This window comes from Jaculus jaculus, chromosome 2, assembly GCF_020740685.1.
Source record: "Jaculus jaculus isolate mJacJac1 chromosome 2, mJacJac1.mat.Y.cur, whole genome shotgun sequence".
In the NCBI taxonomy this organism is placed as follows: domain Eukaryota; kingdom Metazoa; phylum Chordata; class Mammalia; order Rodentia; family Dipodidae; genus Jaculus; species Jaculus jaculus.
Window position 1 is genome coordinate 7,676,009 of NC_059103.1, and position 12,964 is coordinate 7,688,972.

General features: G+C 43.3%; 1 protein-coding gene across 3 annotated transcripts in view; it reads right to left on the reverse strand.

Moving 5' to 3' along the window:
• Sun1 (Sad1 and UNC84 domain containing 1) overlaps positions 1–12,964 on the reverse strand; it is a 73,656-nt gene that overhangs the window by 39,300 nt on the left and 21,392 nt on the right. For 2 of the 3 annotated variants that reach the window (XM_012950601.2, XM_045142527.1), the window contains exon 2: positions 4,234–4,337. The exons of the other annotated variant lie outside the window; for it this stretch is intronic. In XM_012950601.2, coding sequence (XP_012806055.2) covers positions 4,234–4,310 — 77 coding nt within the window. In that variant the 5' untranslated portion in view covers positions 4,311–4,337. The remainder of the gene's footprint in view (positions 1–4,233; positions 4,338–12,964) is intronic. 3 annotated transcript variants of the gene reach the window in all.

Here is a 12,964-nt window from a genome sequence, read left to right on the forward strand (position 1 = left end):
GCCTTTCCTTAAGTAGTTAGCAGGAGTCTCTTCTGCATGATAGCCTTCCAGCTTTTGGCTTTTCCTGTGCCACAAGTATAATGTAGCCTCAGCTCTCCTGAATGTCAACTCACCTACACACCTTAGGACAAGACATCCACCCCGACAGACACATACACAGGCGGTGGGCGGGGGGGTGGGGTGGGCATGGGATGGATGGGACATCAATACACCCTTCCCTCTAGCTACAATGACAGCGAATCCAGCAGCCAAGTGCTCTGCACTGAGTCCCTCCCACTCTCCAGGGACCTTTCCTTTGTCACTCCCTCCCCTCTCAGCACCTTCAACTCTCCCTTAGCTCCCTACCAAAGCAACTACAAAGGCTCAGAGGCCCCAAAGCAAAAGTAAACAAGCAGGCTGGGCACACCCTCCACTATACTAGACCAGACCAGCTTTGGCTGCTCCCTTGCACCCTGGCTTCCCACTGCTGACTCACTGGCTATATTTGTCCTGTCATGTTTGGCCTTCTTTGGCATTTGGTGCTGTACGAACCTGGCACACTGGGGCCAGCTGGCCCTAACTACCTCTCCTCATCAACAGCTCACTTTCCTTTCACACTAGTGCCTTAAAGAGCAGAGACCGGCCGGGTGTGGTGGCGCACGCCTTTAATCCCAGCACTCGGGAGGCAGAGGTAGGAGGATTGCCGTGAGTTCGAGGCCACCCTGAAACTCCATATTGAATTCCAGGTCAGCCTGGGCTAGAGTGAGACCCTACCTCAAAAAAAACAAACAAAAAAAAGACAAAAAAAAAAAAAAAAAAGAGCAGAGACCGACAGCTTCACTTGCCAGGAGAGTACAAGGCACCAGGAACTCCAAGGCTTCTGCTCTGACCTTAAAAGGCCATCAACAGCTGCTGGCACCCATGTGAGGGGCTGATGTTGACAAGAGCAGGGAATATCAACTACCACTCCATCAAACCATGCCTGTAAATAAGCCATTAAGCCAGGCACAGGGGCTAGGGGGCGACAGACGCCTTTAATCCCAGCACACAGGTAGGAGGTAGGAGGATCATTTTGAGTTTGAAGACACCCTGGGACTACATGGTGAATACTAGGTCAGCCTGGGCTAGAGTGAGACCCTACCTTGAAAAATCAAAGGAAGACCTCAAAAAACATAAAACAAGCAAACAACAAAAACCATGGCTCAGCATGGTGATGCTCACCTTTAATTGGAGCACTTAGGTGGCAGAGATAAGGTACAGAGATAGCGAGATCACAGTGAATTCAAGGCCAACCTGGGACTATAGTGAGTTCCAGGTCAGCCTGGGCTGGAGACCCTACCTTGAAAAGTCCAGACTTTTTTTTTGTTTTAGAGCAGGGCTGGAGGGATGAGTTAGCGGTAAAGGCATTTGCCTGCAAAGCCAAAGGATCCTGGTACGATTCTACAAGACCAACGTAAGCCAGCCACATGCACAAGGTGGCACATGCTTCTGGAGTTTGTTTGCAGTGGTTGAAAGCCCTGGCACACCTATTCTCTCTCCTTTTCTCTCTGGACTAGAGTGAGAACCTACTTTGGGGGGGGGCAAACAAGAGTAAACTAGAAAGGGATATAAAGGGACTAAAAAGGAAGGGAGGGGGGACCTAACAGGATGGTACTGTATATATGTAAGTAAAAGAACAGATTAATGGGGATGAAAGGCCTAAGTAAGGTCAGGGGAAGAGACTGAGTAAGGAAAGATGGAGGGAGGGCTAATCAAAATCTAAGAGGATATAAATAAATTATATGGAACCATACTTTTATGGTCAATGGAACACTCAGTAGCCATAGATTGTTACTAGAAAATTTTCAGTGCCAGGGATGGGATACCTTCTAGTGAGTTGTTGGCCAGGCAGGTCCCTGATACCCTCAAAACATTACAGGCCATTGCCAAGGCCCTTGGTTTCTCACCAGGAATAGATGGTAAGACCCTATGGCTGAAGACTCCACATACTTGGACTACAAGGCCAGTGAGATAATCCTCCTGGAAAAAGCCACACTGCATGCATTTTAATGGGAAAGAGAGAAGTCACCAGTGAAGATACTCAACAGTGGACACTGTAAGCCTTAGATTTGGCCAGCCAGGTCAAATGAGCAAACGGGTGCAATGGTGGCATGTCTGTTATGGGGGAAACCAAATGCCCTCTCATTTGACTGGAGGCCCACTCCATGGGAGGGAATATATCGTGGTGTTAACCAGCAGTCACGGGTTAAGGTAATAGGTGTTACTGGAAGAAAGTTAGGGAGTGCTGCCCACTTCCAGCTGGGCACAAAAGAAACAGGCACCCCCTGTGCTGAAAGGTGAGACTAAAGAAGGGACACAGGAACAGACTGCCTCCCTCACACTGGGTCTTCCCATCACTGCTGTCAGCTGCTCTGCTGTTCCCAACCTGACCTGTGTGGGTCCTGCTGTTCTTTAACCCAGGACAATCTCCCTCCCTCTTGGACCAGTTGCTAGCTTAAACCTGCTGCTCTTATCTCTTTCTTGACTGCCAAGCTTCTACTAGCGAGCTCTCTCCAGGATAAGTGCCTACCTCAACAACCCAAGCCTTAACTGCTAATACTACCTCTGTCTGGCTCACTGACCAGTGCCCTGGCCCACTTGGTCCTATATACTTTAAACACAGCTTTATGAATTAAAATCCTCCTTGGATCCAACCCATAAACCCAACCCAGTTTAGGAAACCACACCCTGCAGGCCCTGTGCAGCTCTTCCCCTTCATGCACCCACAGGCCTAACTGAAGAAAGGTTGTGACTCTCATATCAACCAACCACAGCTTTCCAAATGCAGAGGCCAAAACACACACACACACACACACACACACACACACACACACACACACGGGGATAGAGAACTAAAACAGGTCATAAAATCTAAAAATAAATCATCAAGAGTAACTGCTCTGCTCCGAACAGGCCTGGGAAAGAGTCTGGCCTGAGTTGGCCACTCTTGTTTTGACATGCTGCAAAGACCCTAAGTGACACTGGGGCGTACTGGTAGGGGCAAGTGGATGGCCCTGAATTTGAGGCCAGCCTGGGCTATAAAGTAACAATTTGTCTCACACACCAAACAAACAAACACATACCACCACCACCAACAACCAAAAAAAAAAAAAAAAGCCCAGCTGGTGCAGGAGCACACCACTTTTGACCCCAGCATTCAGGGAGGTGGAGGCAGGAGGACTGCTATGAGTTTGGGGCCAGTCTGAAACTACAGAGTAAGCTCCAGTTCAGCCTGGGATAAAGTGAAACCCCGCCTATCTGGGGGTTGGAGATGAAAACAACAACAACAAAATGAACAAAACCAGGCGAGGTGGCTCACGCCTTCAGTCACTGCACCTGAGCCCAACCTGAGACTACATAGTGAATTCCAGATCAGTCTAAGCTAGAGCAAGACCCTACCTCAAAAAACAACAAAAAAGAAAAGAACAAAGCAGGGCATGGTAATGCACATCTTCTTTAATCCCAGCCACTCAGGATGCTGAGGCTGAGGCTAAGGAAAAAGGATCATATTGAGCTCAAAACCAGCCCAGGGGACGGAGTAAATTCCACCCAAATCAGCCTGGGCTAGACTAAGACCCTGCTGTGAATAAAGAATAACAAAAAATGACAAAATAGAAAATACAAAGAAGTAACAAAATTCAGCATGCATCCCTGTGTGAGTGGGGCCCAAGCCAGAGTGTGAATAAAGGGCACAGTGGTCAAGTGTGAGATCTGGCCAACACAGCCTTCAACTGCTTCCTTATTTCCTCCAGATTTTCACTGTTTCACCTCTTAAAAGGTGGACCACTGGGAAATACCACAGCTCTTCCGCTCACACGTCTCATCTCGCCATTCCCAAGTCTTTCTACCTGCTCGTCAGTCCCAGCCAAACTAGTAGTGCAGTGATTCCCTGCGTAACGTGTAGCTGCGGAGGTCCACTCAATCATCTTTCCTACTTGGCAACCTGGAAAAACACACGTGGTCAGCAGCTCCTGAGGCTTCAAGGACCCCATCGCACCCAAGAATGGCCTGTCCCAAGCCAGGCTCCTGAAACATGGCTCTCTAAAAGGAGGTTCCTGCGGCAGCCACCCAAACTCCAAGCTATCAAGCCAAGTAACACAACACTAGCCACAACCATAGGCTTTCTTCCAATCAGATGCCTGAGTGTGTAAAGCAGCAAGTCACCTGTGATGACTAACATGTGGGTCATGACGCCTCGCCAGGGCACACACTCACCTAAGTGCGTAAGTGTAGCCAGTGTTGTCCAGCACACACTGGGGTGGGGTGTAGGTGTGCAGCCGAGAGAAGTCCATGTTCGCCGTCTCAGACCATGCTGCACGCTGCACAGGGACAGAGGAGAACTGCACGTTAAGGGTCAGCACAACTCCAGAGACAGAGCCAGTACTTGTATGCACTTTTGTTCTTAATAAAGGGAACAAGTTTCCTCACTTGCAAGTGGAGGAACACTCTGTCATGTCTAGTTCCCTGTATGCCCATAAGCATGTACCTGGAGAGCCAGGCATGATGGCAATAATTTCAGTACTTAAGAGATGTAAGTGGAAAGACTGTGAGCTTGGAGGCTAACCTGAGTGACATGTAAAAACCCTGACTCAAATAGCAGGACTGGGGCTGGAGAGATGGCTTAGCGGTTAAGCACTTGCCTGTGAAGCTTGAGGACCCCGGTTTGAGGCTTGATTCCCCAGGACCCACATTAGCCAGATGCACAAGGGGGTGTATGCATCTGGAGTTCATTTGCAGTAGCTGCAGGCTCTGGCGTGCCCATTCTTTCTCTCTCTCTCTCTCCCCCTCCCTCTCCGTGTCAAATAAATAAAAATAAAATATAAAAAATTAAGTAGCAGGACTGCTGGGCATGGTGGTGCATGCCTTTAATCCCAGCACTCAGGAGACAGAAGTAGGAGGAGTGCCATGAGTTCAAGGCCACCCTGAGACTGCATAGTGAATAATTCCAGGTCAGCCTGGGCTTCAGTGAGCCTCTAACTCAAAAAAAAAAAAAAAAAAAAAAAAAAGTAGTACATGTATCTGGCATTTCTTTGCAGCCACAAAGGACCCTGGCACACCCACCCACTAACCCAAATAAATTTAAACAAATTTAAACCCTGGCTTAGCAATTAAGGTGCTTGCCTGTGAAACCCAAGAACCCATGTTTGACTCCAGGTCCCACATAAGCCAGACACATGTGAAGTAAGCATGCAAGGTCACACATGTGCACAAGGAGGCACACTTGTCTGGGATTTGATTGTGGTGGCCGGTGGCCCTAGCATGTCAATTCTCTATTTTCTTTCTTCTTTCTTCTTCATCTTCTGTTTTTATTTTATTTTTTTATTTTTCAAGGTAGGGTCTCGCTCTGGCTCAGGCTGACCTGGAATTCACCATGTAATCTCAGGGTGGCCTCAAATTCACAATGACCCTCCTACCTCTGCCTTCCAAGTATTTGGACTAAAAGCATTTGCCACCATGCCCAGCTCTCTATTTCTATCTCTTGCATTAAAAAGGCGGGGGAGTGATGGGAAGATGGCTTAGAGGTTAAGGCGTTTGTCTGCAAAGCCGAAGGATCCCGGTTCAATTCACCAGGATCTACGTAAGCCAGATGCACATGCATCTGGAGTTCATTTGCAGTGGCTGGAGGCCCTGGCATGCCCATTCTCTCCCCTCACCCCTCTCATAAGTAAATAAATAAATATTTTTGAAACAAGGCCAGTCTGTTGGACTTGCCTCAAAAAAAGAAGAGAAAGAGAAAGAAAGAAACCCCCAACCAAAAAAGATAACATGAAGCTAGACACGGTGGTGCATATCTTTAATCCCAGCACTCAGGAGACAGAGGTAGGGGGACTGCTGTTGAGTTCAAGGCCACCCAGGGACTGGAGAATGAGTTCCAAGCAGCCTGGGCTGCAGCGAGAGCCTGCCTTGAGAAAACACGACAAGAGCAGTAACATAAGAGCGAGGCATAGTGGTGCACAGGCACACTAGCACTTGGGAGGCTGAGGCAGGAGAATCAGCATGTTTGAAGCCAGCACGGGCTACACAGCAGGACAGTAACTCGTGAAAGAAAAACAAATCGTAACAAGGGAAATCCTAACAACATCAGAATGATGTAAACTGGGGCATTTCTAAGGAAACTGCAGCAGTGAACTAATTAATTATAAGAGAGAAAATGGGCAGTACCAGGACCTCTAGCTGCTGTAAACGAATTCCAGATGCATGGGCCACTTTGTACATCTGGCTTTACATGGGTACTGGGAAATTGAACCTAGGTGATTAGGCTTTGAGGCAAATGCCTTAACCACTGAGCACACCACTGAGGTTTTCATAAGCATCTCAGAGTTAAAAAATAAAACAAGTGACTTCCAGTTATGATGGCAGCATAGGAATCACACCAAAGCAGCCTAGGGAAGAATAAGCCAAAGATAAACCCAGAAAAACACTCTCTTCTATTAAAAAGTGAGGAGTATAAGACATTACCAACTGCAGCACAGAAGTAGGAGAGGTCTAGAGTCCACAGAAGCAGGCAGAAGTGGCTCCAACAGCAGCGGCACCAGGTCCGCGAGGTGACAGCCATAAGGCTCACCCTGAGCCACAGGTAAAGCCAGGTGAGGGAATCCTCCACTCACTCCAGAGCTCCTTGAAAACTCAAGAAACATGAAGGGAAGACTGCAGGGACCAGCGGAGGAGCAACTCGTGAGGACTAGTGGCAGACCCTAAGCCATCCATAGCCTCCCCTCCCCCACCGCAAGCACCAGCAAGCACCAGAGACCTGGGGAAAGGAGCTCACAGCACCCTAAACAGGCGATCAGAGCAGCGATCCAGTGACCCAGTCAGCCTACCTAACCCACAGTGCAGCAAAGAGGGACCCAAGCAGGAGCACAGCATAACTGAGACCAAAACCATCCCAAAAGGTAACTGGGATTACACCACTTCAGTAACCACCAAATAAGCCTGGTATATAGGCTTGAATCAGAAGTGTTAATTGCACCATCATGTCAGGATAAATTATATGTTAAATCTGATAGATGGTGGGATTTGCCATTCTTAAGCTATATTTTGGCTTGTCATGTGTTGCTTACTGATTTATAGTGCCTTTGTTCCCTCTTGTCATTCATTATGGAAGGGTCCCACTTGGTCACAAGCTGACTTGGAACCCTCAAAGACCAAAAACTTTAGCCTCATAGTTCATAGAACTAAGGGTGTGGGGCAACACAAATCCTAAGGGACTGTGGCTTTGTTTCAGGATCTGGCTGTCTTAATACCTATTATTGCATAAATACTCTGTACTGTTTTTCATTGAAAGCGTACATTGTTTAGCTAAATTTTAGAATATGCCTATATTTTGTTCCACTCAGTCTACTTGAATACTCTCACAGCAGGTAAACCCAACACCTAGGGTCATGTTTGTAGTTACTCTAAGAGTCTTAAGAGCCACACCTAGCACCTTAAGCTCCTACCCTGAAGATATAGAACATCAATCAGATTGATTGATACATCTAATAATACGGCAGATAATAAGAAAATCCATCATTAAATTAATCTAATAAAATATGTACATTATAACACAAGAAGCACAAAAAACCAAGACAATATAAATCCACAAAAAAGTATTAATGCATGAGAAATGACTTCCAGGGGGACTGATTTAGAGGAAATGCCTGAGAAAGATTTCAAAAGAATGACTATAAATATGTTCAAAGAAATCAAAGAGTAAATCAAAGAAATGAAAGAAGACACAGGAAACCAATTTAATGAAATAAGGAAGTCAATACAAGACATAAATAAGGAAATAGAAATAATAAAGAAGAGCTGTAGAGATGGCTTAGCAGTTAAGCGCTTGCCTGTGAAGTCTAAGGACCCCAGTTCAAGGCTCTATTCCCCAGGACCCACGTTAGCCAGATGCACAAGGGGGCGCACGCGTCTGGAGTTTGTTTGCAGTGGCTGGAAGCCCTGGCGCGCCCAGTCTCTCTCTCCCTATCTGCCTCTTTCTTTCTTTTTCTGTCACTCTCAAATAAATAAATAAAAATGAACAAAAAAGAAGTCATAAAGAAAACCCAGTCACAATTACTATAAATGAAGAACAGAATCAATGAAATAAAAAACACTACAGAAAATCTTACCAGTAGAACAGACGAAGGAGAAGACAGAGTATTTAAACTAGAAGACCAGGTGGCAGATCTAATACAGTCCAACAAAAAGACAAACTAATAGGAAAGTATGAATGGGAATTTCAAGATATTCGGGACACTATGAAAAGATCAAACATAAGAATTCAGAGCATAGCAGAAGGAGAAGAATTTCGCTCCAAAGGCATAGTAGGCGTTTCCAACAAAAACATAAAACTTTCCCCAAATTGGGAAAGAGATGCCAATGCCGATACAGAAAGCCTCTAGAACACTAAACAGACAAGACCTGAAAAGAACCTCTCCTCACCATATGATAATTAAAACAACCAAATATACAAACCAAAGAAAATATATTGAAAGCAGTTAGGGAAAAAAATCAAGTTACCTATAAAGTCAAGCCCATCAGGATCACAGCAGATTACTCAACACAAACTTTAAAAGCCAGAAGGGCTTGGAATGATGTATTCCAAGTTCTGAAAGATAATAACCATCAACCAAGGTTACTTTATCCTGCACATATCCATTCAAATGGATGGAGAAATAAGGACATTCCACAACAAAAGGAGACTAAAGGAATATTTGATGACAAAACCAGCTCTACAGAAAATATTTGAAAGGATTCTCCATGCTGAAGAGAAAGAAAAATACACATATAAGGAACCTGGAAAAAACAAATCAAACTCAAATACTAGTTAATACAAGAGTGCAAAGGTAACACTGGAAAAACTACAAAACAAAAAAAAGGGAAAAAATAAATACTCACATTTCAATAGTAACTCTTAAAGGTGAGGCCACAGGAACAAGAGTTCAAAGCCAGCCTCATACACATATATTGAGTTCAAGGCCCACCTGGGATATAGAAAAAGACTTCCCTCGAGAGGACAGGAGCCCTGACTGTCCAGTTGCTTATGGTTACCCCACACTCAGCAAAGCATCTAGACTTAGCATATCCCAGCTCCTTTTATTGTTTTAATTCTTAAAATATTTTGTCTATTTATTTAAAAAAGATAATAACAACTCTTAATGTCAACGGCCTCAATGCCCCAACCAAAAGACACAGGTTTGCAGACTGGGTTTAACAGCAGGATCCTTCAATTTGTTGCCTCCAAGAAACTCACCTATCTATAAAAGATGGACACTATCTTAGGGTGAAAGGTTGGAAAATGGTGTTTCAAGCAAATGGGCCTAGAAACAAGCAGGGGTTACTATCCTAACATCTGACAAGGTAGTTATCAGTCCAACATTAATTAAGAAAGGTAAGGAAGGTCACTTTATATTGATTAAAGGCACACTCCAACAAGATGGCATTACAATTCTAAGCATATATGTACCTAACATGAGGGCTCCCAACTTCATCAAACAAACGCTATTAGAACTAAGGTCACAGATAACACCAAACACAGTTGTAATGAGTGACTTCAACACCCTATTCTCCTGAACTAACAGGTCATCCCGGCAAAAAATAAACAGAGATGCATCTGGATTAAATGAGGCCATAGAACAAAAGGACCTAACAGGATACATGCAGAGCATTTCATCCAAATGCTGCAAAATACAAATTCTTTTCAGTAGCACAAGGAAAATTCTCTAAAATAGACCATATAATAGGACACAAAACAAATCTTAACAAATACAGGAAAATTAAAATAATTCCTTGGGCTGGAGATATGGCTTAGCGGTTAAGCACTTGCCAGTGAAGCCTAAGGATCACGGTTCAAGGCTTGATTCCCCAGGACCCACGTTAGCCAGATGCACAAGGGGGCGCATGCGTCTGGAGTTCATTTGCAGTGGCTGGAAGCCCTGGCGAACCCATTCTCCCTCTCCCTCTCCCTCTCCCTCTCCCCCTCCCCTCTCTCTCTCTGCACCTCTCTCTCTCTCTCTCTTTCTGTGTGTCTGTGACTCTCAAATAAATAAATAAAAATAAGCCAAAAAATTAAAAAAAAAAACTAATTCCTTATACTCTATCTGATCACAATGGGATCAAACTACAAATCAACAGCAAGAAAAGCTACAGGGCATACACAAAATCATGAAAACTAAACAATACACTGCTAAATGATGAATAGGTCAATGATGAAATCAAGAAGGAAATAAAAAAATTCATAGAGTCAACATACCAAAACCTTTGGGACATAATGAAGGCAGTCCTAAGAGGGAAATTTATAGCTTTAAGTGCCTATATGAAGAAAATAGGAGTTGGAGAGATGGCTTAGTGATTAAGCACTTGACTGAGAAACCCAAGGACCCCGGTTCGAGGTTCGATTCCCCAGGACCCATGTAAGCCAGATGCACAGGTGGTGCATGCATCTGGAGTTCATTTTCAGTGTTTAGAGGCCCTGGCACAACCATTCTCTATCTGCCTCTTTCTCTCTGTGTCTGTTGCTCTCAAATAAATTAATTAACAAAAAAAGGAAGAAATTAGAAAGGTCTCAAGTAAACCTAATGCTTCACCTTAAAACCTTGGAAAAAGAAGAACAAGGCAAACCGAAAATCAGTAGATGGGAAGAAATTATAAAGATTAGGGCAGAAATTAATGGAATAGAAACCAAAACATAAAACCAATCCAAAGAATCAATGACACAAAGAGTTGGTTCTTTGACAGGATAAACTAAATTGATGAACCGTTATCAAATCTGACCAAAAGAAAGAGAAGAGACACAAATTAATAAAATTAGAGATGAAAAAGGCACCATCACAACAGATACCAGAGAAATTCAAAACAGCACAGGGACAAGCCAGGCATGGTGGTGCATGCCTTTAATCCCAGCACTTGGGAGGCAGAGGTAGGAGGATCTCCAAGCATTCAAGGCAACCCTGAGACTACAGAGTGAATTCCAGGTCTGCCTGGACCAGAGCGAGGCCCTACCTCGAAAAACCAAAAAACAAAAAACATAGGGACATAGTATAAGAACATATACTCCACTAAATTTGAAAATCTGAAAAAAAATGATTTCCTTGATTTATATGACCTACCTAAATTAAATCAAGATGAGATTAACCACGTAAATAGACCTATAACAAGCATGGAGAACCAAGCAGTTATCAAAAATCTCCCAACTAAAAAAAAGTTCAGGCCCAGATGGATTCATTGGTGAATTTTACCAGACCTTCAAGAACTAACAGCATTGCTTCTTAAACTTTTCCATACAAAAAAAAAAAAAAAAAGGAATCCTACCAAACTCCTTCTATGAAGCTTGAATCACCCTGATACCAAAACCAGGCAAACACAAAACAAAAAAAGAATATTACAATTTCTCTCATGAACACGTATGCAAAAATTCTCAACAAGGCCAGGCATGGTGGTGCATGCCTTTAATCCCAGCACTCGGAAGGTAGGGGTAGAATGATCGCCTTGAGTTCAGGGATGCCCTGGGACTCCATAGTGAATTCCAGGTCAGCCTGGGCTAGAGAGAGACTCTACATTGGAAAAAAAAAAAATCTTAAAAAAAACAGAATACAAGAATATATCAGAAAGATCATTCATCCTGATCAAGTAGGCTTTATCCCAGAGATACAAGGATGGTTCAACATATGCATATCGATAAATGTAATACAGTATACAAATGGACTGAAGGACAAAAATCACATGATCATCTCATTAGATGCAGAAAAACCATTTAACAAAGTCCAATATCCTTTCATGATAAAAGTCATACAGACACTAGGAATGGAAGGAATATATCTAAACATAATAAAGGCTATTTATGACAAGCCTATATTTTATTGTTCATAATTGTTTTAGATATTCGAGTATTTTTGTGCTTCCAAATGAATTTTTGGATTTTTTTTTCTATTTCTGTGAGGAATGCCATTGGAATTTTGATGGGGATTGCATTAAATGTGTAGATTGCTTTTGGTAACATTGCCATTTTCACAATATTGATTCTCTGAACCAGGAACAAGGGATGTCTTTCCATTTCCTAGTGTCTTCTGCAATTTCTCATTTTTCACTGCAGAGATCCTCCACTTCCTTGGTGAGGTTTATTTCAAGGTACTTTATTTATTTTTTTTGATGCAGTTGTGAATGGGAGTGATTTTGTGATTTTACCCTCTCTATCCATGCATAAAAATTAAGTCCAAAAGGACCAAAGACCTTAATAACAGACATGAAACTCTGAAACTGAAAGAAGAAGAAAAAGTAGGGGAAATCCTTCAACATATTGGTCGTGACAAGGACTTTCTGACTATAACCCCAATTGCTCAGGCAATAAAACCACAGATTAACTGCTGGGACCTCATGAAATTACAAACCTTTTGTATGGCAAAAGACACTGTGAATAAAGCAAAGAGGCAACCTACAGAATGGGAAAAAATCTTTGCCAGCTATACATCTGATAGAGGATTAATATCTAGGATATATAAAACTCAAAAATTAAAAGATATGAAAACAAGCCAAGTAAAAAATAGGCTATGGAACAAAATAGAGAGTTCTCAAAAGAAGAAACACAGATGGCATATAAACATCTAAAAAATTTTCTACATCCTTAGTCATCAGGGAAATGCAGATTAAAACTACACTGAGATTCCATCTCACTCCTGTCAGATTGGCTACCATCATGAAAACAAATCAAGAGGATGTGGAAAAAGAGGAACCCTTCTATCTGTTGGTGGGAATGCAATCTGATCCAGCTATTGTGGAAATCAGTGTGGAGGTTCCTGAGACAGCTAAAAACAGATCTACCATATGACTCAGCTCTACCACCCCTAGACATATATCCTAAGGGCTCATCTCACTACCTTAGAGATACTTGCTCAATTTTTTCAACATTTATTCCTGCATTATTCACAGTAGCTGGGAAATGGAAACAGCCTAGATGTACCTCAACTAATGAGCGGAT